Genomic DNA, 23,370 nt, shown 5'->3' with positions numbered 1-23,370 from the left:
TCGTAAAGCCATTATGGCATTAAGTATTTTGAAACATTCGATCAGTTTTCCTCGGAGGCGACGGTTCTCAAGTGAGAACATGTTAAGAGGAGTGGAAAGCTTCTCGTTGTAAGGTTTGTTGCGCAAGGAAGGGATCATTTTTGTTGTCTGACGCTGAACACCTTCTAAATTAGCAATGTCCTTTGCATGGTGGGGAGACCAAAACTGTACCGCATATTCCAAGTGGGGTCTGACTAAACTATTGTAGAGCTGAAGTATTACTTTTTTTTATAAAAAGTTTCTTTTAATGAAGCCCAACATTCTGTTCGCTTTATTTGCTGCATCGATGCATTGCTGTGAGAATTTGAGGTTTGACGCGATTTTGACACCCAGGTCCTTGACGCATTGAACGCTTTTGAGTTTGACGCCGCGCATTTCGTAATCGAACTTCTTATTTCTTGTTCCAACTTGAAGGACCTGGCACTTGTCTACATTAAAGGGCATCTCCCATCTATCAGACCAAGCTGAAATTTTATGCAAATCCTCTTGGAGGCTTTGTCTGTCTTCGTCAGTGAGAACCGAGTTACCAATCTTTGTGTCGTCTGCAAATTTACTAATGCGATTATTGATTCCAACATCCACATCGTTGATGTAAATAATGAAGAGCACTGGGCCAAGAACCGAGCCCTGAGGGACGTCACTAGTGACCGGCGCCCACTCTGAGTTAAATCCATCGATCACCACTCTTTGTTGTCTGTTGCTCAACCAATTCGCGATCCACTGGTGTACTTGACCGTCAACACCTAGTTGTTTTAATTTATAAAGTAATTTATGATGTTGAACGTTATCAAACGCTTTCTGGAAATCAAGATAGACTACGTTCAGTGATTTGGTTACGTCATAAAATGAGAAGAGGTCGTTATAAAAGGTCAATAGGTTTGATAGGCAGGATCTTTTGTTACGGAAGCCATGTTGTGAATCCCCAATTAATGAGTGGCTTTCAAGGTAACTCACAATTTTGTCTCTAATTATGCTCTCGAGTAGCTTACCTACAACTGAAGTTAGACTAATGGGCCTGTAATTACCTGGTATATTTTTGTCTCCTTTCTTAAAAATCGGTGTTACGTTAGCCTTTTTCCAGTCCGAAGGGACGATGCCATGTCGCAAGGACATATTGAATACGGTTGTGAGAGAGAGAGAGAGAGAGAGAACAGGTGTGCGGACGTGTGAGTTTGCTCTTCATTAGCACAGGTAATGGCAACACTGACCAACGGCCGGCATTGGCAACACTTTTTCCCTAATAATATTTCCTCCTCTGCGAAAGCGTTGGACGTTGAACTTAAACTGGAGAGAGAGAGAGAGAGAGAGAGAGAGAGTGTACATTAATTCCCTTTTTTTAATTTCAAGCTCTTTTTTTTTCCTCCTTCCTCACCCACTCTTCTTTCTTCATGCCATTCCTCCTTCCCTCTTTATTGTCTCTCTCCCTCTTTCCTCTTTTTTTGTTGTCTCTTCCTCTTCCCTATTTCTTGTCTCTTTCCTTCACTCCTCTTTTTAATCTCTCTTCCTCTTACCTATTTTTTGTCTCTCCCTCTTTCCTGATCCTTTTTCCTCACTTTCCCCATCTTTCTTAGTCACTCCTTTCCTCTTTCATTCCTCTCGTTCCTCTCTTTCCTTCCTTTCCTCCATCCCTCATTCCTCCATTGCTGTATCCTTCTCTCCTTTCCTCATGTATTTTCTCTCCCAGACTTCCTATATATGCCTCACATTTCATATTTTTCCTCCTCCTCCTCCTCCTCCTCACTATTAACGAGCTCCTGTTAGTCGTACCCCCCCCCCCCCCGGCCCTCTATTTCTCCCTCCTCCCCTCTTTGCTCCCCTCTTTCCTCCCCTTTTCCCATATATTCAGAAAATACCAAGAGGCCCCCTGGCGGTAACTAACTTAATTTGTAGCGATGGAAAGATTCGGGGTTTATTTTCCTCGTTTTTTATTCTCCCTCTTCCCGTATTTGATGTTGATTAGTTTCGTTCTTTTTTTTATTAAGTTGGATAGATAGTTTTTTTTCTTTTTTGAGGGGGGGGTGGGAATGTGTGTGGATGGAGTCGTTTTAATCTCGTATGATACAAGTTTTTTTTTTCTTTTTTTTTAATTCGCCTTATCGGCCTGTCACACGTTGCTCGTTCCTCTTTAAAACTCGTACTTGTGTTTTGTGTTCGCTTGTTGGTTTAAGACTCGGATCCAATTAATATTATTCCTTTTTATTTTCTTATTTTCTCTATCGAATTTAATACCACCTGATTCTGCAATGCTTTTCCTTAATTTCTTTTCTTGCTTTTCGTTTATACATCAATATCATTCACTTATTAATTATTTTCTTTTTCTTTATCTAGTTCAGTATCTGTGCCTCTATGCTTTTCTTTTTCCTTTTCTTTCTTTTCTCTTCGTTTATAACTCAACATCATTCACTTCTTATTTCTTTTCTTTTTCTTTATCTAGTTTAGTACTATTTGTGTCTGCATGCTTTTCTTTTTCCTTTTTTTTCTTTTCTCTTCGTTTATAACTCAACAGCATTCACATTTTATTTCTTTTCTTTTTCTTTATCTAGTTTAGCACCATTTGTGTCTCCATGCTTTTCTTTTTCCTCTTTTTTCATTTATTCATTCACTCATTATTTTTTTTTTATCTAATTCACAATCACCTGTGTTTTCATCATTTTTCTTCTCCGTTTTCTTTTTCTTTCTTTCGCTTACAACTTCTCATCATCCACTTCCTCCGCCTCTCCGTCTTTATTCATCTTATTTTTCTTCTCTTCGTCTTCGTTTCGTGAGGCCATTTCCCGTTTTCTTCTTGCTCTTCTTCCGTCTTCTCTGTGGTCTATAATTTTCTGTCCTCTCCCTCTTCCCATTCATTCCCCGCCCGGTCACATTTCTCCTTCAGTTCTCATTTATTGCTTCTCCAACTTTATTTTATCATTCTAGGTTATTAAGTTTTTTACGCGAGTCATTTTTCATCTTTTCATTGCTTATTGTTACTCGTATTTCCTTTCCTTTCAGTTAAATATCTTCGTCTGTCTGTCTTGCCTGTCTGTCTGTCTCTCTATCTCATTCGTTTCTCCTCCATTCCTCTTCTTCCCTGCCTTTCCATCTTTCTTCTCCCCTTCGCTTTCCACTATCGTCTCCTTTCCCTTCATCCTCTTTCAGTTCCTCTCTTCCTCTGCCTTTCCATCTCTTCCTCTTCTCTTACTTCAGCTCCTCCTTTTCCTCTCCGTCATCCTCTTTCTGTTTCTCTTCTCTTCTGCTTCTTTCTCTTCTTCTTCTCCTCTTAAATTCATTCTCTTTCTCACCCGTATCTCTCTTCCCCTTCTTTTCCATCGCCTCTATCTATCTCAATTCCCTCATTTTCCCCTTCATCTCTATCATCCTTTCACCACTTCTTTCGTCCCTCCCTTCCTTCATCACTCCTTTATCTTCATCTCCCCTTCTTCCCTTCGTTTAATCCATATCTTTCTCTTCCTTTCCTTCTTTATCTGTCTCATTTCTCACAATTTCCCCTTCCTCTGTGTCATCCGCTCACCACTTCTTCCTCCCCTCCCTTCCTTCATCACTTTTACCTCTCGTCCCTCCCTCTTCTTCCCCTTACATACATCAGGCTGCAACTATCTTTATCTCTCTCTCCCCTTCTTCCCCTTCGTCATCCATATCATCGCACCCTCTTCACCTTCGTTATTCATATCCCCACGTCCTCCATCTTCTCCCTCCTTAACTCCTTCCCCTTTCACCCATATCACGTACCGTATCTCCCTCTCTTTCTTTCCCGTCGACTTCCCTTCTCTTCGAATCTTAAGCCTTCCTTCCCTTATTCCTGTAGCCTGGTTTTCTTTTTTTTTCCTTTCCTTCCTCTCTGTTCCTTCTCCCCTTTCTTCTTCATTTCTCTCAATTCCTCTGTTTCTATTCCTTCTCTTGTGTCTGTGTCTTTCTTCTTTCCTTCCTTCTTTTTCTTGTTTTCTTCCTCACTTTCATCCTCTCTGTGTACCTCTTTTCGCAAACTTTTTATACGTTTCTCCCCTCATCCATTTCCTTCACTTTTAATCTGCTTATTAATCCTTCCTTCCCATCCTTCATCACGCCCTCTGTTCCTTAATCCTTCCTTCTCTCCTTTCCTTCCTACTCTCCCTCCCTCTTTCTGTCCTTTCTCCCTCACTACTCTCCTCACTTTCCCTCCTTATTTCCTTCCTTCCGTTACTCTCTTCTCTCGCCCTCCCCTTTCTTCTTGCCCTCCCTCTTCCTTTCCTTCATTACTCCCCTCTGTCTCACCCTCCTAACTTCCTTCCATCCTTTACTCTCCTCTCTCGGTCTCCCTCTCTCCCTCCTTCCTTCCCTCTCTCCTCTCTCTCTTATCCTCTCCCTCCCTCTCTCCTCACACGAAGACAAACTTGGCCATCGCGAGACAAGTCACCGCGATACGTCAACTTGCCGCGGCCGGAAGCTGTGTGGGGAGATGCATGGCCAAGGAGGATTAAAGATTACAAACCCCTTTCCCCTCAACACCCCCCTCGCTTCCAACCCCCCTCACCCCGCTAAACTGCTCCTCCTCCTCTCCCCTTTGTCACCCATGTTCTCCTCCTCCTCCTCCTCATCCATCTCCTCCTTTCTTACTTTCTTCGTATCTTCTGTTCCTCTTCCTCCTCCTCATTCTACTATTACTACTAAATCTAACAAAGATCTTATTAATGGTGAGATGAGGGTGTGCGTGTGTACGTGTGTTTATCTGTGTGTGTGTTCGTGAGGGCACGGTGAGTCTTAAGCTGATCCATAGCTTGAGAATGTAATGGAATAGAGAAGTTTTATACATTCAATATGTTTATGAATTACCAACTTTCCCTGTATTATAGAAGAGCAACAGTGGACATTTACCAAACAGAACAGGATAAAGAAAAACAAGAAAAATAATGTGAAAGTAAGATATTCGCAGCACAGACTAAAGCAAAGAAAGCAAGAAAAGAATAACACAACAGGGGAAATAAATGAAGCAAAAAGAGAGAAAAAAAGAATTAACAAAAAAAGAAAAAGGCAAAAGGTAAAATAATATGCTCTGAATTCTAAACCAAATAAAATAAAAACCACCTGTTGATTATATAAGGTAACGAAGGCTCAGGTGTTTGATATCAAGTTCCCCGCCGCCTCTGTACCGCCGCATCAGTAACACGAGAGGATTGGCATTGCAGCGCCGCGCCGATAAAAGGAGAGCGTGTGAATATTTTATCCAATTATTACGAGTGTTGACGGATTAAAAGTAATTATTAGCAGCCGTGTATATTTGTGTATCAAAGGCGAATAGTCCACACACACACACACACACACACACACACACACACACACGCACACACACACTCTCATCATCAGCGTTATAGATTACACTCTTTTTTATCTTTTCATGTATATCGGAAAAACGTTTTTGAGTGAATTTCAGCACGCACACCCACTCACACACACACACACACACACACACACACACACACACACACACACACACACACACACACACACACACACACAAACAAACCGCCGCCAGTCCTAATAATGGTTGTGTGTGTTGTAATATAAAAATAAACACCAAAAAATGCATTAATAATAATCATGGGCGCCCAGGTATCACAGGTAATACTCGTGTGGCTCGCGCGCCGCCATTCCGATTCCAAACTTATTGAAATTACATCATGCGTTTTGTCATATCTGAACCATTTTCGCTATTTTGCAATTTTCACCGGCTCGTGGCGCGGCGTGTACGGTGTTGCGGGTCTCACACGCTCGCAACACTCATTTCGGTAATACTGTTAACTGTATTGGAACAGGATTTGCCCAACACCGAGACCTCGAAAAACAGAACATAGGCGAGTGCGGTTTATATAGCAACATTTTCTGGAGTGTTGCTTTGTGTTGCCCTCACTGCTCATATATGTACGTTGCTATTGTTCCACGACGCAGGTGTGATTAACAAGCTGCACACAGGCATTACTTACGTGCTTCAACATCAGGAAGGTAATTTATCTCACAGTGGATACTTCTACCAGTTTTTCACCTTTCCTACAAATATTTAGACCTTCCAACAATTATTTACACACTCCCACAAATATTTCCCTTCTTCAAATGTTGTGCCTCTCCTACAATTCTTCTTTGTTGATTTCTACCATAAGTTCCTGGCTATCATGTGTTTGAAGATACCCCAAATTTAACCTAACCTAACAAAATCACAAAAAGTTACCATGTGTCTTGACTCAGAAACATCACATATGCTTCCTTACTGACTGAGTGAGGTCATTCCTAGTTACTTTGTACCATACGTTGTCGCCTATTATGTGTTTGAAGATCACCTAAACCCTAGCCTAACAAAACCACAAAAAGCTACCATACGTCTTAACTCTGAAAAAGCATTTATTCTTCCGAGGCTTGTGGAAGAGGCGAGTGTGATGGGGATGCGAGGCGGGGCAGAAAGAGCGACAGAGTTATAATTACTTGATGCTGTTTGTGTCCTGAGTTAGGGCTGGAGGCTCAGGCTAAGAGATTCCGGCTGGGGTGAGGAGAGGGATGAGGAAGGGTCTGTCTGTGCTGGGTTGGAAATGTGTCTCCAGTGAGGGCTGTCTGTGCTGCGCTGGGATGTGTCTGTGGTGAGGTCTGTCTTGTACTGGACTATGATGTGTCTTTGGTAAGGTGTGTCTATACTTGGCTTGGAATGTGTCTGTGGTGAGGTCTGTCTCGTACTGGACTATGATGTGTCTTTGGTAAGGTGTGTCTATACTTACTCGGAATGTGTCTGTGGTGAGGGCTGATCTGGACCTAACCTTGTCTAGCCTTTTTTTTCTTTCTTTTTTACGTATTGATTTTGTGTTTCTGAGTTAGTTATATGAGTTTTCTTTTAACTTTGCTTTGTTCTTTTCTCTTCTGTTAAGTTCAAGCCAATTTTAGCTGCATTTCGTTCGTCGTTTTGATTTTTTTTTTTTTTTTTTTTTTTTTTTGTTTATATTTCTGAAAGATTTGTGAGTTTAATATTTTCTTTCCTTTATTGTGTATTTCTCTGTTTTCATATTCGTTTGTTTTTTTTCTATTGTGTGGTTGCGATTCCTCCTCTGTGTGTGTGTGTGTGTGTGTGTGTGTGTGTGTGTGTGTGTGTCTCCTCACCTTTTGTACCTGTAATTGCTTTCTTTCCCTCATATTTGCTTCTTATTAATCATTTGTCTCTTCATTCTTTCATCTCCTGTCGTCGTGTCTTTTATCGCGTCTTCTCTTTGTCTCTCTTTACCTTTCAATTGTTTTTTTGTTTTATTTCTTAAGCTTGAATTGTTGCTTCCCTAATTTATTCATTTTTCCTCAATTTGTCTTCACGTTTTTCGGACGAGATACTTGAAGCAGAACTCTCTCTTATTATATCTCGTCATTTCTTACATATTCGTTTTTTTCTTTCTTTTTGGCCTCGTTCCCTTTCATATATCATCAAAGGGTAGGATGAAAGAATGGCACAAGCGCTTTATCACTGCCAAAGAGAAAGAACTAAAAAGAACAGGTATTAGATTATCTCACTCTTAACTTTTTTATATAAGTATTGCAATCATTTCTTCCTTAACAGGTCACACAAATTGATGTCACACAAGGACCTGTACTGAAAACCCTTTAAAAACACGCAGTTAACGACCATGTAGAGCTATTCACAAAATCATTCCGAAGTACAAAGCAAACACTGCAAAATAGATGAGCATTGTGATTATAAGAACACTAAAAAATACATTTGTAACCACCATATAGAAGCAATGATAATAACACCCTTTAGAAAAAAACATTTATAGTAATATCGCAAAAGACAAACTATAGTAAATATCTCAAAATGGAAGTGGAGTGAAAGTATAAACACTTCAAAATACATCAGTAACCACCGTTTAAAAACATTCACAATTAACATCTTTAAATACAAAATATATACCACTGAAAACAAGTTAAGTAATATTCTAAACAATCGAGACTAAGCACCCCCACACACTACCCAGCACACACAGTAGCCTCACCAAGTACAAAACAAACGCAGCGAAAGGAAATGCGTTGATATTGCACATAAAACTGCATGACTTCCAGGATCCGAAAATTGCTTCATAAATCAGGCCCAACTACCTCTTTCTCAGGCCGCGTTTAGCCCCCAGGAGCGGTCGTCGGCGTGCGCATTTTACTGTTTTCAATAAGCTTTTAATTTCCTTCTTCGAATTTGCTCGACACCCACTTTCCCGCGCGCCGTGTTCCCCTCGGCGCAACACTCCTCTTCGTTCCTCGCTAGGGAGTGCTCTCTATTCTGGCAACACACTCCGCAGGCTTTTGTTTTCCCCGTCTTTTTAAATTTACTAGATTTGCTGGTGTCTCTTTTGTTCCATGTATCGTGTATTTTTTTAGAATAACTAGACTTCCCATACTTCTGTTCCCCGGCCTTTTAGAACATTAAGACTTCCAGGACTTCGGTTTCCTGGCTTTTTAGAATAACTAGACTTTCTGGACTTTTGTTTCCCTACCTTTTAGATCAACTAGACTTTCTGGTGACTTATATTCCATGAAGCAATTATCTTTAAAACAGTTAAACTTTCTTGTGACGTATATTCCAAGCAGCAAACGTCTTAGAATAGCTAGACCTCGTGATGACTTTGTTTCGTTTAGTAAGTGTCTTTTTCGTGAGTACGAGGTGGAGGGTGGGCAGGGAAGAGGGAAAGAGGCAGGCCCAGGATGAGGTGGATTGATGGAGTGGAGAAATATGTAGGAGTAGCGAAAGTGCGATAATTATTTAGCATCTCTCCCAGGACACGGTGGGGTGGAGGAAGGAGGATTATCGAAGTCACCCCCTAAAGAAATGAGGAGTCGAAATTTCGGGTCGTATGGTAAGACATTTCATCGCCCAAGAACACCCATTTGACAAGGCTTTCGTAGGAGTTATGGGCATTTCCAGGAGTAGTTCTATGACCCTGGTGGTAGTCTGACCCTTCCTCTGTACCATGAACCTGTAGAAACACTCATTAGAACCCGATTGACCCCCTCTTTGACCTTTAGAAATAGATAATGTGAGAAGCGAAAGTGTCTTGTGTTACTGTTCTCTCCCTGACACATTTTTCTTCCTTCCTCTCTTGTTTCTGTGTGTTGTTTTCCTCCTTTACTTTTTTCTTCTTATCTGCGTTGTTGTGGATTTTCTTCCTGTTCTTTTTCTTTTGTTTTTTCCTCCTCTTCTTCCACCTCCTAACCATCCTTCTACTCCTCCTCCTCCTCCTGCTGCTTTTCTTTCTACTTTTCTTCTTTTTCCTCCTCCTCCTCCTCCTCCTCCTCCATTTTCTTTTACGCAGCTTACCCCGTTACATTTTTGTGGGTCTTTATAGCAAAACAATTCTTGACGTAGATCTTCCTTGCACTTATCTCTGAAGCAACACTATATTTTGCCACTCTTCCTTGTTCAACACTATTCTATTCCTACACTTCCCCAGACCTTTATATACTTCTTTATGCATTGTCATTTATTCAGTATTTCTTGTAGTTTATTTAGTTATTTGCTTCTTATTTATTCCCTTATTTAATTACGTATCCGACTGTCATGAAACTACACCTGAATCTGGGCGGGTATCCAGGTAGGGAAGGGCAGGTGATCCATCGCTAATTAACGTGCATGAACCCCTCGGCAGCAGGTGTTATGCGTTCTCACCTTTCCCAGAGGCGATACACATTAATCGTCACATCAGGAACACTCGCAGAACACGTGGAGTTGTGAATAAAGATGGAGATGAGGTTATTTCTGTCTGTTTCTTTGTCTGCTTGTTTGTTTGTCTTATTTGGTGTGTTGGGTTTCTCGTTTTCTTTTGTGTGTTTGTTTTTATTTGTGTGCTTGACGGTTTACTGATGATGTTTTACTATGCAGAATACGACGAAGAGTGATGGAAATATAGGGTACTGGTGTGTGTGTGTGTGTGTGTGTGTGTGTGTGTGTGTGTGTGTGTGTGTGTGTGTTACTCTTTTTCTTACTCATTTATTTATTTATTTATTTATTTATTTATTTGTGTGTGTGTGTGTGTGTGTGCGTGTGTGTGTGTGTGTGTGTGTGTGTGTGTGTGTGTGTGTGTGTGTGTGTTAGTGTCAAGCGTCCTCTCACTTACCTTTCTTCTTCCGCAGGTGAGTGTTGTGGCGCTTCCGATGGGTCTTGCGAGTTACCTGAGTCTTCATAGGTGAGCTGCCGTGTGTGTGTGGGGGGGGTGACTGGTGTTTTTTACCATGTTTTTTTGTTTGTTTGTTTGTTATGTGTGAAACTGTTGGCAGAAATGGATGAGTTTAAAGCGAAGGACGATGCTTAAGAGAATGAGGAGGAGGAGGAAGAGGAGGAAGAAAAGAAAGATAAGGAAAAAGAAGAAGCATAAGACAAAAGAAGAAAATCCACAATAACGCTGATGATGAAAAAAAAAGATAAAAGGAAGTAAGGAAGCAAGCGACACTGAGAGAAAGGCAAAGTGGAAGGGCGCATGTTTCAGAGAGAGAGAGAGAGAGAGAGAGAGAGAGAGAGAGAGAGAGAGAGAGAGAGAGAGAGGAAACGCATGGAAGTGGACGGATTGCAGAAAATGGGGTTGTCCGTGGATACCTTCGTTGACATGGCGGGCGGGAAATGGGCGCCACAAACCACAACAAACTGTAGCAGGCGGGGCGGCGACACGGCAGGATTTGCTTACATGAAGACAAACGACCCTGCGAGAGAGAAGGAGAGGGAGAGGGAGAGGGAGAGGGAGAGAGGGAGGGGGAGAGGGAGAGGCAAGCAAACAGACAGATAGGAAGATAGACAAGAGGCAAGTAGATAAGCAAGTAGAGAGAGAGAGAGAGAGAGAAATATGCATCATCCCAGCCTCCTTCAAAGCACACACACACACACACACACACACACACACACACACACACACACACACACACACGATCTCACTCACTTGTCGATGGAGTATAAAAGGAGTAAAAAAAAAAAAAGCTGGCTCATTCTACTAAAGGAAAAGAAAATGAAAACGAAAGTAATGAAAAAAAAAAAAGATAAATCCCATTAGTGTCTCGGGAAGTCCACGTCGCTTCGTTTCGCGTCGTGTTTCGTAATTAATTTTGTTTCGTGTAATTTTTTTTCTTTTTTTTTCATTGGGGAAGGGAAGGAGGGGGGGGGGGAAGAGGGGGAGGAACTGTCATTACGAAGTGTGTTTGTTTTGTCTGTTTTATTATGTTTTTTTTTTTTTTCCTCGAGTGTAGGACAGTAAGGGAACATGACGTGTGTGTGTGTGTGTGTGTGTGTGTGTGTGTGTGTGTGTGTGTGTGTGTGTGTGTGTATACCGTTTTTTTTTTTGTTGTTGTTGCTGTTGTTATTGTTGGTTATTATTTCATTTGTGACTCCGGATGTCTGTCGTGTGTCTCGTATTCTCTCTCTCTCTCTCTCTCTCTCTCTCTCTCTCTCTCTCTCTCTCTCTCTCTCTCTCTCTCTCTCTCTCTCTCTCTCTCTCTCTCTCTCTCTCTCTCTCTCTCTCTCTCTCTCTCTCTCTCTCTCTCTCTCTCTCTCTCTCTCTCTCTCTCTCTCTCTCCACTTAATGATTCAATATTTACATCAGTTTATTTCAATAGTCTCTTGATTTTCTGAACGAACGAATCATATAAGAAATTTTTAAAGGAATTACTTGACATATTTAAACGAAGTCGAATCATTTGGAATCAGAAAAAAATAAGAAAAAAATAAGAGTGGAATCAGACTGTTCAGGAGCTTACGAGTGAATAGAATGAAGGAGCAAAGCCGCTATTTCATTCTTGCATTAGTGAAAGGGACAGAAGAGGGATTAGGGTGAGTGAAGTCTTGTGCAGGGGCGTTGTGTTATAGGGGTAAGGGATGGGCGAGGGAATGAGGAATTTGTATGTTTTTTTTTCGTTTTATTTGTCATTCCTCTGCGCAATTCTTTATTTTTTTCCTCTGCCGCTCCTTGCACTTTCATATCTTCCTTTTTTTTCTTTCCAGTGTCCATGTTTTTTCGTACATTTTATCTTGCATATTGCTCCGTCTCTATCTCTTTTCCCTTCCTTATTTCTTTATTTTCTCTCATATGTTCCCCTTTTTCTCGTATTTTCTCTCATTTTTTTTTTATATATCAGTGAATGAATAAAAGTTTTTTTTTCCCATCGCATTCTTTGTCTTTATTTATCCGTATTATGCATTGTCTCATTTTTCTCTTATTTTCCTCCGTTCACATTTTCGTTTTTTTATCATATCCTACGCATTTTTTCTCTTCATATCTCGTTCCTGGTTCAGTTTCTTATCTTATTACCCCTGAGCCCGTCTTTCCCAAACATGTTTTCCTTTTCTTTATTCTTTATCACTTTTTTTTCTTTCTGTGTCATTTCCATTTCATCTCTTTTTTTTTTTCTCTTAATGTTTCTTTGTTTTATTCATGTGCCGTGGAAATGATTCTTTTTCTATGTGTTTTTCATCTTTGCTATTTTTCTTTTTTCACAATATTATTTTCTCATGACCCAAATCCTTTTTCTTTTTTACATTGTCTCCCTCCTCCTCCTCCTCCTCCTCCTCCTCCTCCTCCTTCTCCTTCTCCTCCTCCTCTTCCTCCCCCTCCTCAACCTCCACCTCCCCTTCTTAATCCTACCACTCCTCCTGCTCCTCCTCAACCTCCACCATCCCTTCTTCCTCCTCCTTCTCCTCCTCCTCCTCCTCAACCTCCACTTCCCCCTCTTACTTCTACCACTCCTCCTCCTCCTCCTCCTCCTCCACCACCACTAAAAAAGAAAATGAAAAAGGCAGTGAAGTTTAGAGTTTCTTTTGTCAATTAGAATTTCGGTCCGTAGTAATTGACTTTTGTAATGACCAATTAAGTTCTTGGATGAGATTTTGTACGGAGGAGAAAATAAAGAAAAACCCTGTTTGAGTTGCGCTGCGTCTGGCTAATTAACGTTTCTTTTATTGCGTTTTTTGTTTGTTTGTTTGTTTACTTTTTTGTGGCGGAGGTAAAAATTTGGATATTAGCTTTTTTTTACTTTTTGTTTTGTTTTACGTGAAAGGAGGAGGGCGAAGGACAGCATAAACTAAAAAAAAAAAAAAATTATCCCCCGCTTGATATTCGTACAAAAATGATATAGAAAAAGAAGAGGAAGAAAAGGAATAGAAAGAAGAAAACGAAAAGGAAGAAGAAGAAGAAGAAGAAGAAGACGAAGGAGATGAAGAAGGAGAAGACAAAGAAAACGAAGAAGAAGAAGAAGAAGAAGAAGAAGAAAAGAAAACTCCAAAAGTCTTTTTAATGTTGGCTAAGAGGTTTCAGTGCCCCCCCCTCATGAAAGAATTTAAGAAGAAGAACAAGAACAAGAACAAGGAGAGGAAGAAAAAAAATACATACAAAAAAAAAAAGCTGTTTCAGCCCCTAACTATGAAAGGGATGAAAGAATGGAGAAGTTAATAATAATTCTTGCATTAGGAAGTTGGACAGCATAGGAATGGGATAGTTTTTGCTTCTTTTTTTGTGTGGGTGTGTGGTTGGGGGAATTTTAAGTATATATATATATATATATATATATATATATATATATATATATATATATATATATATATATATATATATATATATATATATATATATATATATATATATATATATATATATATATATATATATATATATATATATATATATATATATATATATATATTTATATATATATGAAGATATATACCTATTCTTTTCTTATGGTTATCGCACTTGTCTCTGACCTTGTTGTTTATCAAGTCTTTATATTTAATTCGTCGTGATCATAAGCATTTCAGTTATCATTATCTAACTCATTATCATTATTTCGCTCTCTTTCTCTCTCTTTCTCTCATCACCAATATCAAGGAAGAAACATAGAGACGCACAGTTACTAACACTCTTTACTCGTGTGTGTGTGTGTGTGTGTGTAAGCAGAGTTTAATCGTAAAGAAGAAAGCGGTGGAAGGAAAGAAAATAAGAGGAGGGAAAGAGGAATGAAAAAATAACTAGATAATAATGTGAACGAAGAAGATGAAAGAGAATATGAAGAGGAGACTGATCCGTGTAGGAGAGAGAGAGAGAGAGAGATCCTGAGGGGAATTATTAGACTGGAGGAAAGATTTGGGGAAAGATAAGATTCTGTGAGGTGGCTCAGAGCTTGTTAACCCAGACAGACAGACAGACAGACAATAAGAAGAAACAGCTAAGTATTAACATAGGAAATACACAGTAACGACTTTCATCTTCTACAGCAACAATTAAATCTTTATAAGCAACCATTTTTTTTCGCTCAATGTCTCTGTGGCTGTAGTTGTCTTGTGGCTCTCCTGAAGGAAAGACATGATAGTTATGAACCGATGAAAAGACGAAGGTGATTGGATGTGGTAGGTTGGAGTTAACGAATTTTAGGCATGCAGTCAATGGAAAATGGTCTTACATTGCGGGTTCGGTGAAGGAAACATACACGCTCTGCCTCGATCTGGGTCTGTCTGATCAAGGATAGAGAAAGGAAAGCTGGTGACGGTGGACTGGGAGACAGGAACGCAGAGGAATAGAAAACTTGAGTCTCCTTGGAAGAAACAGACAAGCGACAACGATGAGTCTTCTTTCAAGTCCAACATTGCCGAACCAACCCACCACCACCCTGGAGCCGCCATCAGAACCTCACTCAAGAACCAAAAGAGACAAGCTTCTGGAGAGTCTTTGCCAGGTCGAGCTCGCCGTGAGGGCCGTAGCGATGATGCCGAAGAAGGGTTTTGTTGTGGACGAAGGCGAAGAAGGATCGAGAGACGGAAAAGAGGAGGAGGAAAAGAAGGAAACAATGAAGAAAGGCAGCAACGTGACTGGCTACAAGTTTAATAACGAGAATGAGGAAGAGAAAAAAGGAGAGAGAGGAGCACGAAGCAAGAATATGAAAACTGAAGCATTGGAGGACGACGACAACGAAGAAGAGGAAGAGGAGAACCAGGAGGAGGATCAAGAGTTACCAGAAGGCGAAGATAACCTTGAGAACGTAATAAGAGGAATTCCTTACGAGCTCAACAGGCGGGTGACGATGACGTTCTTGTGGCTCCTTAAGAAGAATGAAGACCTCGAAAAGAAAGACGAGGAGCTGATCTCGAGGTTACATAAGCTGGAGGAAGAGAGGAAAAGAATAGTAAGGAATGGATATCAATACTCCTTCACGCGATGGACGGAGAGAAAGTATGATGGGTGGGTGGAAGGAAACGAGAGGCGGAGAGAAGAACCAAAGGAGCAAAATATCGAAGAAGAGGAAGGAGAGAATATTAGGAAAAAGTTGAAGAAATCCAGAGAGGAGCGGAAGTGTTTGCAGGAAAGACTTATGGGGGAGAAACAGCTTATGCAAAGAGGAGCGAATGAGGGAAGCAAAGAAACGACGTGGGAAGAGAGTGAGAGGAAGGTGATGATGCAGGAGGAAGGGGAGCGCGCAGAAGGCAAGAGAAAGCAAATGGAAGAGACGGATTTGCCAGCGGAAAAGGAAGGAAAGAAACTGAAGAAGCCGGAAAGTCTTGATAGGGAGGTGAATGAAGAGATGCTCATGAAGGAGGAGGAGGAGGACGGAGATATTCGAGGAATAAAGCAAGAAAGGAAAACAAAAGAGCTGAAAAAAGAGAACAACATAGAAGGAAAGAGTCTTCAGAGAGGAGTGGGGAAAGAGGCGGAGGTGGAGGAAAAGGAGATAAAACTAAAAGGAGAAAAAGTGAAATTCCCAAAGTTGGAGATAAGGAAAGAGGAGGAAAGGATGACGAGGCCTGGTCCAGAGGAACGAAAGCTGCAGCCTCCCGCGCTGGAGGGTAAAGGAGGAGAGAACCCTGAGCAAGAAGTGATACAATGGAGGGCGGTGCAGGAGGTAGGGCCAGAGGCGACGCCTGAGGCACCCTGGAGGCACCGGCACGAGGCGGTCTACGGCGGCGTGCTGGCGGGCGGCGTGCGGCGGCTGGGTCAGGAGGGAACACGGCAGCAGGCGCCCCGCAGGATGGTGCAGCCGGCGCCGAGGGGCGGCGCCACCCCACTGGCCGCCGCCCAGCAGACTCCACGCCTTAGAAGCGTCATTGTTGGACCTACAGCGACTGGGCGGGCAGGCCGCGAACCTTCCCCGCCGTCAACAGCACGTGCGAATCGCCGGGTTTTCGTGGCGAGGCTCCCCTCGGGTACGACGCCCCAGCAGCTCCGCGTGGCCATGGGCGGGTTCGGGGCAGTGGCGGCCGTGAATCGACCCCGCTATCGCCGGAGCTTTGCCTTCGTCAGCTTCAAGAAGGAGGGTGACATGCAGGCCGCCCTACAAGCCAGGACAGTGAGGCTGCCCGGAGGCGACGCCATCATTCAGCCCTGCTTACATCCGAAGGAGAGGAGGCCACGAAGGCTGCCGCGAGGACACACGCGCGGGGCCGAGCGGCGGAGGTGAGCCGCCGGCCTGCCCGCCGCCATGGCGATGGCACTGACCATACGCCGAGGCCCCACGTCTGTCCAGGTGAGCGTCGGGCACCAGGCTGGCGTAGAGCAGAACACCTTCGGGTAAGGATATTCCAAGGTCACATACGTTTTCCTTTTCGTTTCTCTCTCAATGTGTCATGTTGCGATGTGGCAACACGTGGAGATCATATTCATTTTGTGTTCGATGTTTCATGCAATAAAGGATTCTGTTAACACTGCGTCTTTTGGAAACGTTTCCTCGGTTGTTAGAGAAAATGCTTTATTTTCTGTTACCATATTTTTTTGCAGCAAACCTTCATCTCGAGAGCGAAACATGTTATCTTCTTTTACCTTTTATATTTCTGTTTGATTAACTTTCACTGATGGTTTCAGCAAGCAACTTAGTTTACTGAGTGCTCTTCCTGTCATTACGCCAGCGCTGCCTTCTCGTCTCTCTTTATTTGTTTATCATATTCCTTTCTCTCCTACCTTTCCATCACACCTATCAACTTCATATTGTGTTCTCTCTTCTTTAAGTCATCATCACCTCCTACTTCGTTTTGTTCCCCTAATTATCACACCCTCCTTTCCTTCCTTCCTTATCACACATATTACTAACAAACCAACTTCTTATCACTGTATTTTCTCTATGTTATCATCACTACCATTCTGTCTCTTCCTTTCACTAACCCTCTTCACCAATCGCCATCGTCTCTTTCTCCTCTCCACCCCTCTTCATCTATTGCCGTCTCCATTTCTCCTTTCATTACCCATTTTCACCGATATATCCCCCTCCACACCTTCCCATCACTCACCTTCACCACCAACACCTATGACTGGTTGGTGAACGTATCGGGAACTGTACTGGGAAGCGATATAGTCTTACCTGGGCACCCTACACCTGTCTTCCCACGCCTCAGCTGATTGGTCTCGTTAGTGCAGCCAGGTAGCAATAATACCCTCTAAGGTAAGACCCCTCCGGTAACCTGTGTCTTCCGTGCCGGCGTCAAGAAACAGTTCAGTCTCCCGTGCCCTCGCTGCTTCCCTTCTCGCGGCGGAAGAAAACGGAGGAATGAAATTAGAATGATGGAGTTTAAAATGGGGTGCAATATGTCTGTCTCGCTGCTTCTCTCTCTCTCTCTCTCTCTCTCTCTCTCTCTCTCTCTCTCTCTCTCTCTCCTTTTACTGCAACTGCTCCCACCGCTTAGCTCTAAACTACTTTTTTCCTTCCTTCCTTCCTTCCTTTTCATTTTCTCTCTTATTTTCATGGTGCTTTTTTACATTGTTTTTTCCACTACTGCTACTTTCCTCTTTTCGTCTTTTTTTTCCTATTCCTTCCTTTCTTCTCTCCTTCCGTCTTTACATTCATCCGTTTATTTATGTGTTCACCCTTCCTTCCTTTCCTTCCTACCTTCCTTCCTTTTTTCCTTTCTTCCTTCCTCTCTATCCCTCCTCCTTTCCTACCTTCCATCTTACCTTCCTTCCTTTTTTCCTTTCTTCCTTCCTCTCCATCCCTCCTCCTTTCCTACCTTCCATCCTACCTTCCAGCCTTTTTCCTTCTTTCCTTCGTTCGTGTTCAAATTCGCCGACGACACCAAATTAGGAGGTACGGTAATGAACAGTCAAAGTTGCGAGAATATTCAATCAGACTTAATAAGACTTGCCGACTGGAGCGAAAAATGGCAAATGAGTTTTAACGTAGATAAATGTAAAGTAATGCACATAGGTGAAAAAAATCCTAACTTTAAAGATCAGATTCAAGGACATGAGCTCAGCAAAGTAAAACAAGAAAAAGATCTTGGTGTCATTATCAGTAACACTCTTAAAATGAGTGATCAATGTTCTGCAGCGAGTAAAAAAGCCAATATGATGTTAGGATTAATCTCAAGAAACTTTGATTATAAATCACCCGAAGTTATGAAGAGATCATATTTAGCATTCTAAGACCACACCTAGAATACGCCGTTCAGTTCTGGTCACCGAACTTTATCAAAGATCAAGTTTTACTAGAAAAGATACAGCGATGAGCAACCAAACAAATTCCAGCGCTCCGAAACTTGCCATATGATGAGCGTTTAAAGCGTTTAGATATGTTTTCCCTAAAAAAACGAAGGATAAGAGGGGACTTAATTGAAGTGTTCAAAATCCTTAATGGATTCAACAACATTAACCCAGATAGTCTATTTCAGAGAGACACCAACACAATAACTCGCAGCAACGGTATGAAGTTAAAGGGAAACCGATGTAACACATTGGTGCGCAGAAGTTTTTTCAATAATAGAGTCGTCGATCACTGGAATAGACTCCCACCGTCAGTAGTTAGCGCACAGAGTATCAATAGCTTGAAGTCTTCATTGGATAAGTACTTCAGGGATATAAGATTATACTGACCCTTCTTCGCATGTTTTCAGACAGATTGCAGCAAGACCTCAACCTAAATCCATATTATTCTCCCCCACAACCTAGATTGCAAGTAGCGTAAGTTAACAATAGAGTAAAGCAACAGTTAATGTTCGCATGACAGGTGGAGTGAGGTGTGGGTGCAGCAAGGTGACAGGTTACTGATGCGTGCCTAGTACCGCCGGTAAAACGAGGATCAAGCCTCCACCTGTGCCCCTGAAACTACACCTCACCCATCGTGAGTATTAGGGGGGATTCTGGGGCTGTCCTGTTTAGGCCACTCGGCCTCTTCCAGTCTCCCTGTGTTTCCATGTTCTTATGTTCTTATGTAATGAAGTCATTTTCCCCCACAGCTGAGGTTACCAGTAGTGTAAGTTAAGGGTAGTAATTTTCTCTTATTTCTCTCTTTACTGTAAAATTTCCATGTCCCTTTCTTCCCTAAAGGTACATGGTGTTCTCTTCTAACTAGGGACTAACTAGGGAGGGAGAGGTGGGTGGGGAGGAGCCTTCATCTATTCTGTCCTGTCCTACCACACGTAGATTACTAGTAGTAGCGGTAGTAAACAGACACCCTCGCCATAGACCGATAGGTCTTCCGGTGTCTCTTCTTCCTATGTATTCCTATGTATGCCTACCTTACCTCCTACCTTCCATCTTTCTTTTCCTCTTTCCTTCGCTCCTTCCTTCCTTCCTTCCATCCTTTCCTTCGTCCTCCCCAAACTCCTTCATTCTATCCTCCTTCCCAATCTCTCTCCCTTCCTTTATCCCCAGCTCCCTCCTTTCCTCCCCACCTTACTCCTTTCCTTCTCCCCTTCTCCCTTTCCTCCCCAAACTCCTTCGTTCCATCCTCCTTCCCAATCTTCCTCCCTTCCTTTATCCCCAGCTCCCTCCTTTCCTCCCCACCTTACTCCTTTCCTTCTCCCCTTCCTCCCTTCCCTTCCTTCCCTTCCCTCTTCCCAATCTTCCTCCCTTTATTTCCAGCTCCCTCCTTTCCTCCCCACCTTCCTCCCTTCCTTCCCTTCCCTCTTCCCAATCTTCCTCCCTTTATCCCCAGCTCCCTCCTTTCCTCCCCACCTTACTCCTTTCCTTCTCCCCTTCTCCCTTCCTTCCTTCCCTCCTCGCCGCTCCGTCCACCCATTCACCTCCTGGGCTCATTAGCTGACTGGCATCCTTCCCTCTCCCGTGTATCCGTTTAGCACAAATTAATTAGCTCCGCCGATACGTCCCGTCAGGTATAAGCTTGTTAATCATTAATTAGTCTTGTGCAATTAGATGAGAAGGAGGAGGAGGAGACGCAGTAGGAGAAGCTGGAGGAGGTGGAGAAACTGAAGGAGGAGGAGAAGGAGACTGAGGAGTGGTTGATGCTGATGTCCCTTTAGAGGTGTTTCGTAACGTCTGGTGGTGGTGGTGGTGGTGGTAGTGGTGGTGGTGGTGGTGGTAGTGGTGGTGGTGGTGGTGGTGGTGGTGGTAGTGGTGGTGGTGGTGGTGGTGGTATGTGGAGGTGGTGGTGGTGTGTGGTGGTGGTGTGTGGTGGTGGTGGTGGTGGTGGTGGTTAGGGCGGTGGTGGTGTGTTGATATTGGTGATGGTGGGGGAAGGGGAGTGAAGATGGTGGTAGTGGTGGTGTGTGTTGGTGTTGTAGTTGTTGTTGTTTGTGGTAGTGGTGGTGGTAGTGGTTAGGGCGGTGGTGGTGTGTTGATCTTGGTGGTGAAGGGGGAGGGGAAGTGAAGATGGTGGTGGTGGTGGTGGTGGTGGTGGTGTGTGGAGGTGGTGGTGGTGATGGTAGTGGTTAGGGCGGTGGTGGTGTGTTGATATTGGTGGTGGTGGGAGAAGGGGAGTGAAGATGGTGGTGGTGGTGGTGGTGGTGGTGGTGTGTGGAGGTGGTGGTGGTTGATGGTGGTGGTGGAGTGGTGGTGCAATAAGTGTGTTCTCCAACGTGTTACCTCCGTGTTCAAGTCGTGTTATTGGTTTCTTGATCACCCAGCGAGAAAGGTAACTCGTTTTTAAGTGGACATTTAATTCCTCTTTACTCCAGCGGTGACGAGCTCGAATATGATTAACACTCGGTCTGTATTCCTTTCTTTTATTAACTCGAATCATTCTGAATGTCTGTTTTCTCATTATGATTTATTTTGTTGCTTAATTCTCAAAGTTTGCGGGACTTTCTTTATTCTTTTTATTCTGTTTTATTCTTTATTCTATTATTTTTCTATCTTCAATTTTCCTTTTTATTTATCTTTCTTCATTTCCATCACTTAATTATTTTTGTTTATCTTCTTTATATCCTTTATTTATTTATCTTGAGTTGTCTGTGTCTTAGCTTGTTGAGGTTATAGACTTTGTAACTTGAAATAGTTGTACTCTTTCGACTCTAAGTTATTGCATAGAGTTGAATAGAGATAATTAAGGTGTAGTAGTACCTATTTGATCTCCCTATGTACTGCTTTACATTCATTCATTCATTCAATCATTCATTCATTCATTCATTCATTCATTCATTCTCTCTCTCTCTCTCTCTCTCTCTCTCTCTCTCTCTCTCTCTCTCTCTCTCTCTCTCTCTCTCTCTCTCTCTCTCTCTCTCTCTCTCTCTCTCTCTCTCTCTCTCTCTCTCTCTCTCTCTCTCTCTCTCCTCTCAATATCTCGGGGTGAGGAAGCCAAAGGAGGTGACAGGTGAGGCGGCCTTAATTAAGACCTGTGAGGGGCAATTAGGGTGACCAAGTGGCGCTCACCTGGGTCTTGAGCTCACCTGGACGCCGCGGCTGCTAATGAAAGGCTACCTGGCTAACCTCAGATTGGGACAGTTTCAGGTGTGGAGGGGGAGGAGGGGGGGAAGGGTTTGTGTGTAAGGAGGGGGTTGCGGAAGGGAGGGGGGGGGAGCTGTATTGGTGTGGGGGGGGACATTTGTAACTTGTGTTTCTGTGTTACCTCGTCTTTTTTTTACTTATATTTTTCTTTTTATTTCATATTGCGTCACTTGTTTTTGTAGTTGTTTTTATTATACTCGATCCTCATTGCTCTTATTATCGTTTTTTTTTTTATTATTATCATTGTTTTTTATTCCTACTACTACTACTACTACTACTACTACTACTACTACTACTACTACTACTACTACTACCACTGCCACCACCACCACCATTACTACTCTCATTTTTCTTCACTAACCTCACTAACCATTACCCAGCATATCCTCTCCCTTTCTCCGAGGAATTGCGTGCTGCCCGTAAACACAAAGCTAATATAATTTCGTTACTTCACATCTCCCAAGCCTCCTTCCTCCTCGCGCCGCGCCTCAACTAAAAAATTCATGCAGTTCATATTCCACGGCTTTATTTTCCGAGGTATTTCAACACTGTACCTTTAAAACATTCTTCAACCAGAGGAGACGAGGAGGGAGGGATGGAGGAGGGAGAGAGAGGGAGTGGTTGAAAGGGAGGAAGGTAAGGGAAATAAGTGGTATAGGAAGAAAGGGAAGGAAAAGAACTTGTTGGGAAGGAAGGAAGGAAGAAATGAAGGGTAGCTGGAAGAGATGGAAGAGAAAGAGGGTGGTTGAAAGAGGGGAAAGAAGGGAATGAAAGAAAATAGGGTGGTTGAATTGGAGAGAATGAAGGGAAAGAGGGTGATTGAGAGGGAACGAAGGAAGGAAGGAAGGGAAACAAGGTGGTCAGAAGGGAAGGAAGGAACAAAAGGAAATAAGGTAGTTGGAAAGGATGTAAGAAAGGAATGAAAGGAAGAGAGTGGATGGGAGAGAAGGAAGAAGGGAGTGAATCGAAAGAGGATAATTGGATGAGTAAAATGGAAGGAAAATAGAATGGTTGGGAGACAAGGAATAGCGAAATGAAGGGAAGAAAAGTTGTCTACGATAGAAGGAGAGTCAAGGTCGGAGTCGGAGGTAGGGTAAGGAGAGTTTAAGGAGAGTATGAGGAAATAAGGCAAGGGAGGGGAAGTAGGGAAAAGAGGTAAGAGAAAAATGAAGTTGTTTGAAGGGAAAAGCGGGTAAAATAAGATAAGGAAAGTGAAGACAGGATAAAGAGAAAGGAAGGAAGCAAAGAAATGGACGAACAGGTTATATAAGGGTTGAGAGAGATGGGAAGAAAAAAAATATGCGTAGAATAAATGAGTCAACGAATAAAAGATTAACTGGCGTAAAGACACGAAATTAAATATATATTAAAAAAATGTGAAGGATGGAGAAGTAGAGGAAGAAAGACGATTGTATAAGAGAGAGAGCGGTGAGTAAGTCAGGCTGTCACTCTCGTGTCGGCGACCTGTCAGTGACTCGGACCGGAACGTGACCCTGAAATAAAGCAGCCCGTGTGACCGCTATCTCAGGGTTGTGAAGACGATGGGGGATGCACTCGTCTCTCCCTTCCCTTCTCTCCCTTCTGTTTCCTTCCTTTCACTCTCTTCTTTTCCCTTCCTTTCCTATCTCTTCTTTTCACTTGCCTTCCCTGACCTTCAGTTCCCTTCCCTCTCTTCTTTTCCCTTCCTCTCCTATCTTTTCCCTTGCCCTCCCTG

General features: G+C 42.7%; 1 protein-coding gene across 1 annotated transcript in view; it reads left to right on the top strand.

Moving 5' to 3' along the window:
* The first annotated feature begins 16,467 nt into the window (after nt 1–16,467).
* Nucleotides 16,468–23,370, top strand: part of LOC127008804 (uncharacterized) — a 77,800-nt gene continuing 70,897 nt past the window's right edge. Inside the window, exon 1 of the mRNA XM_050881203.1 lies at nt 16,468–16,512. Within this exon, the coding sequence (XP_050737160.1) occupies nt 16,468–16,512 (45 nt within the window). The remainder of the gene's footprint in view (nt 16,513–23,370) is intronic.

Source organism: Eriocheir sinensis, chromosome 38 (assembly GCF_024679095.1).
Source record: "Eriocheir sinensis breed Jianghai 21 chromosome 38, ASM2467909v1, whole genome shotgun sequence".
NCBI classification, from domain to species: Eukaryota; Metazoa; Arthropoda; class Malacostraca; order Decapoda; family Varunidae; genus Eriocheir; species Eriocheir sinensis.
The sequence above is the reverse complement of the archived record's forward strand: the minus strand, read 5'-3'. Positions and strand labels throughout refer to the sequence as shown.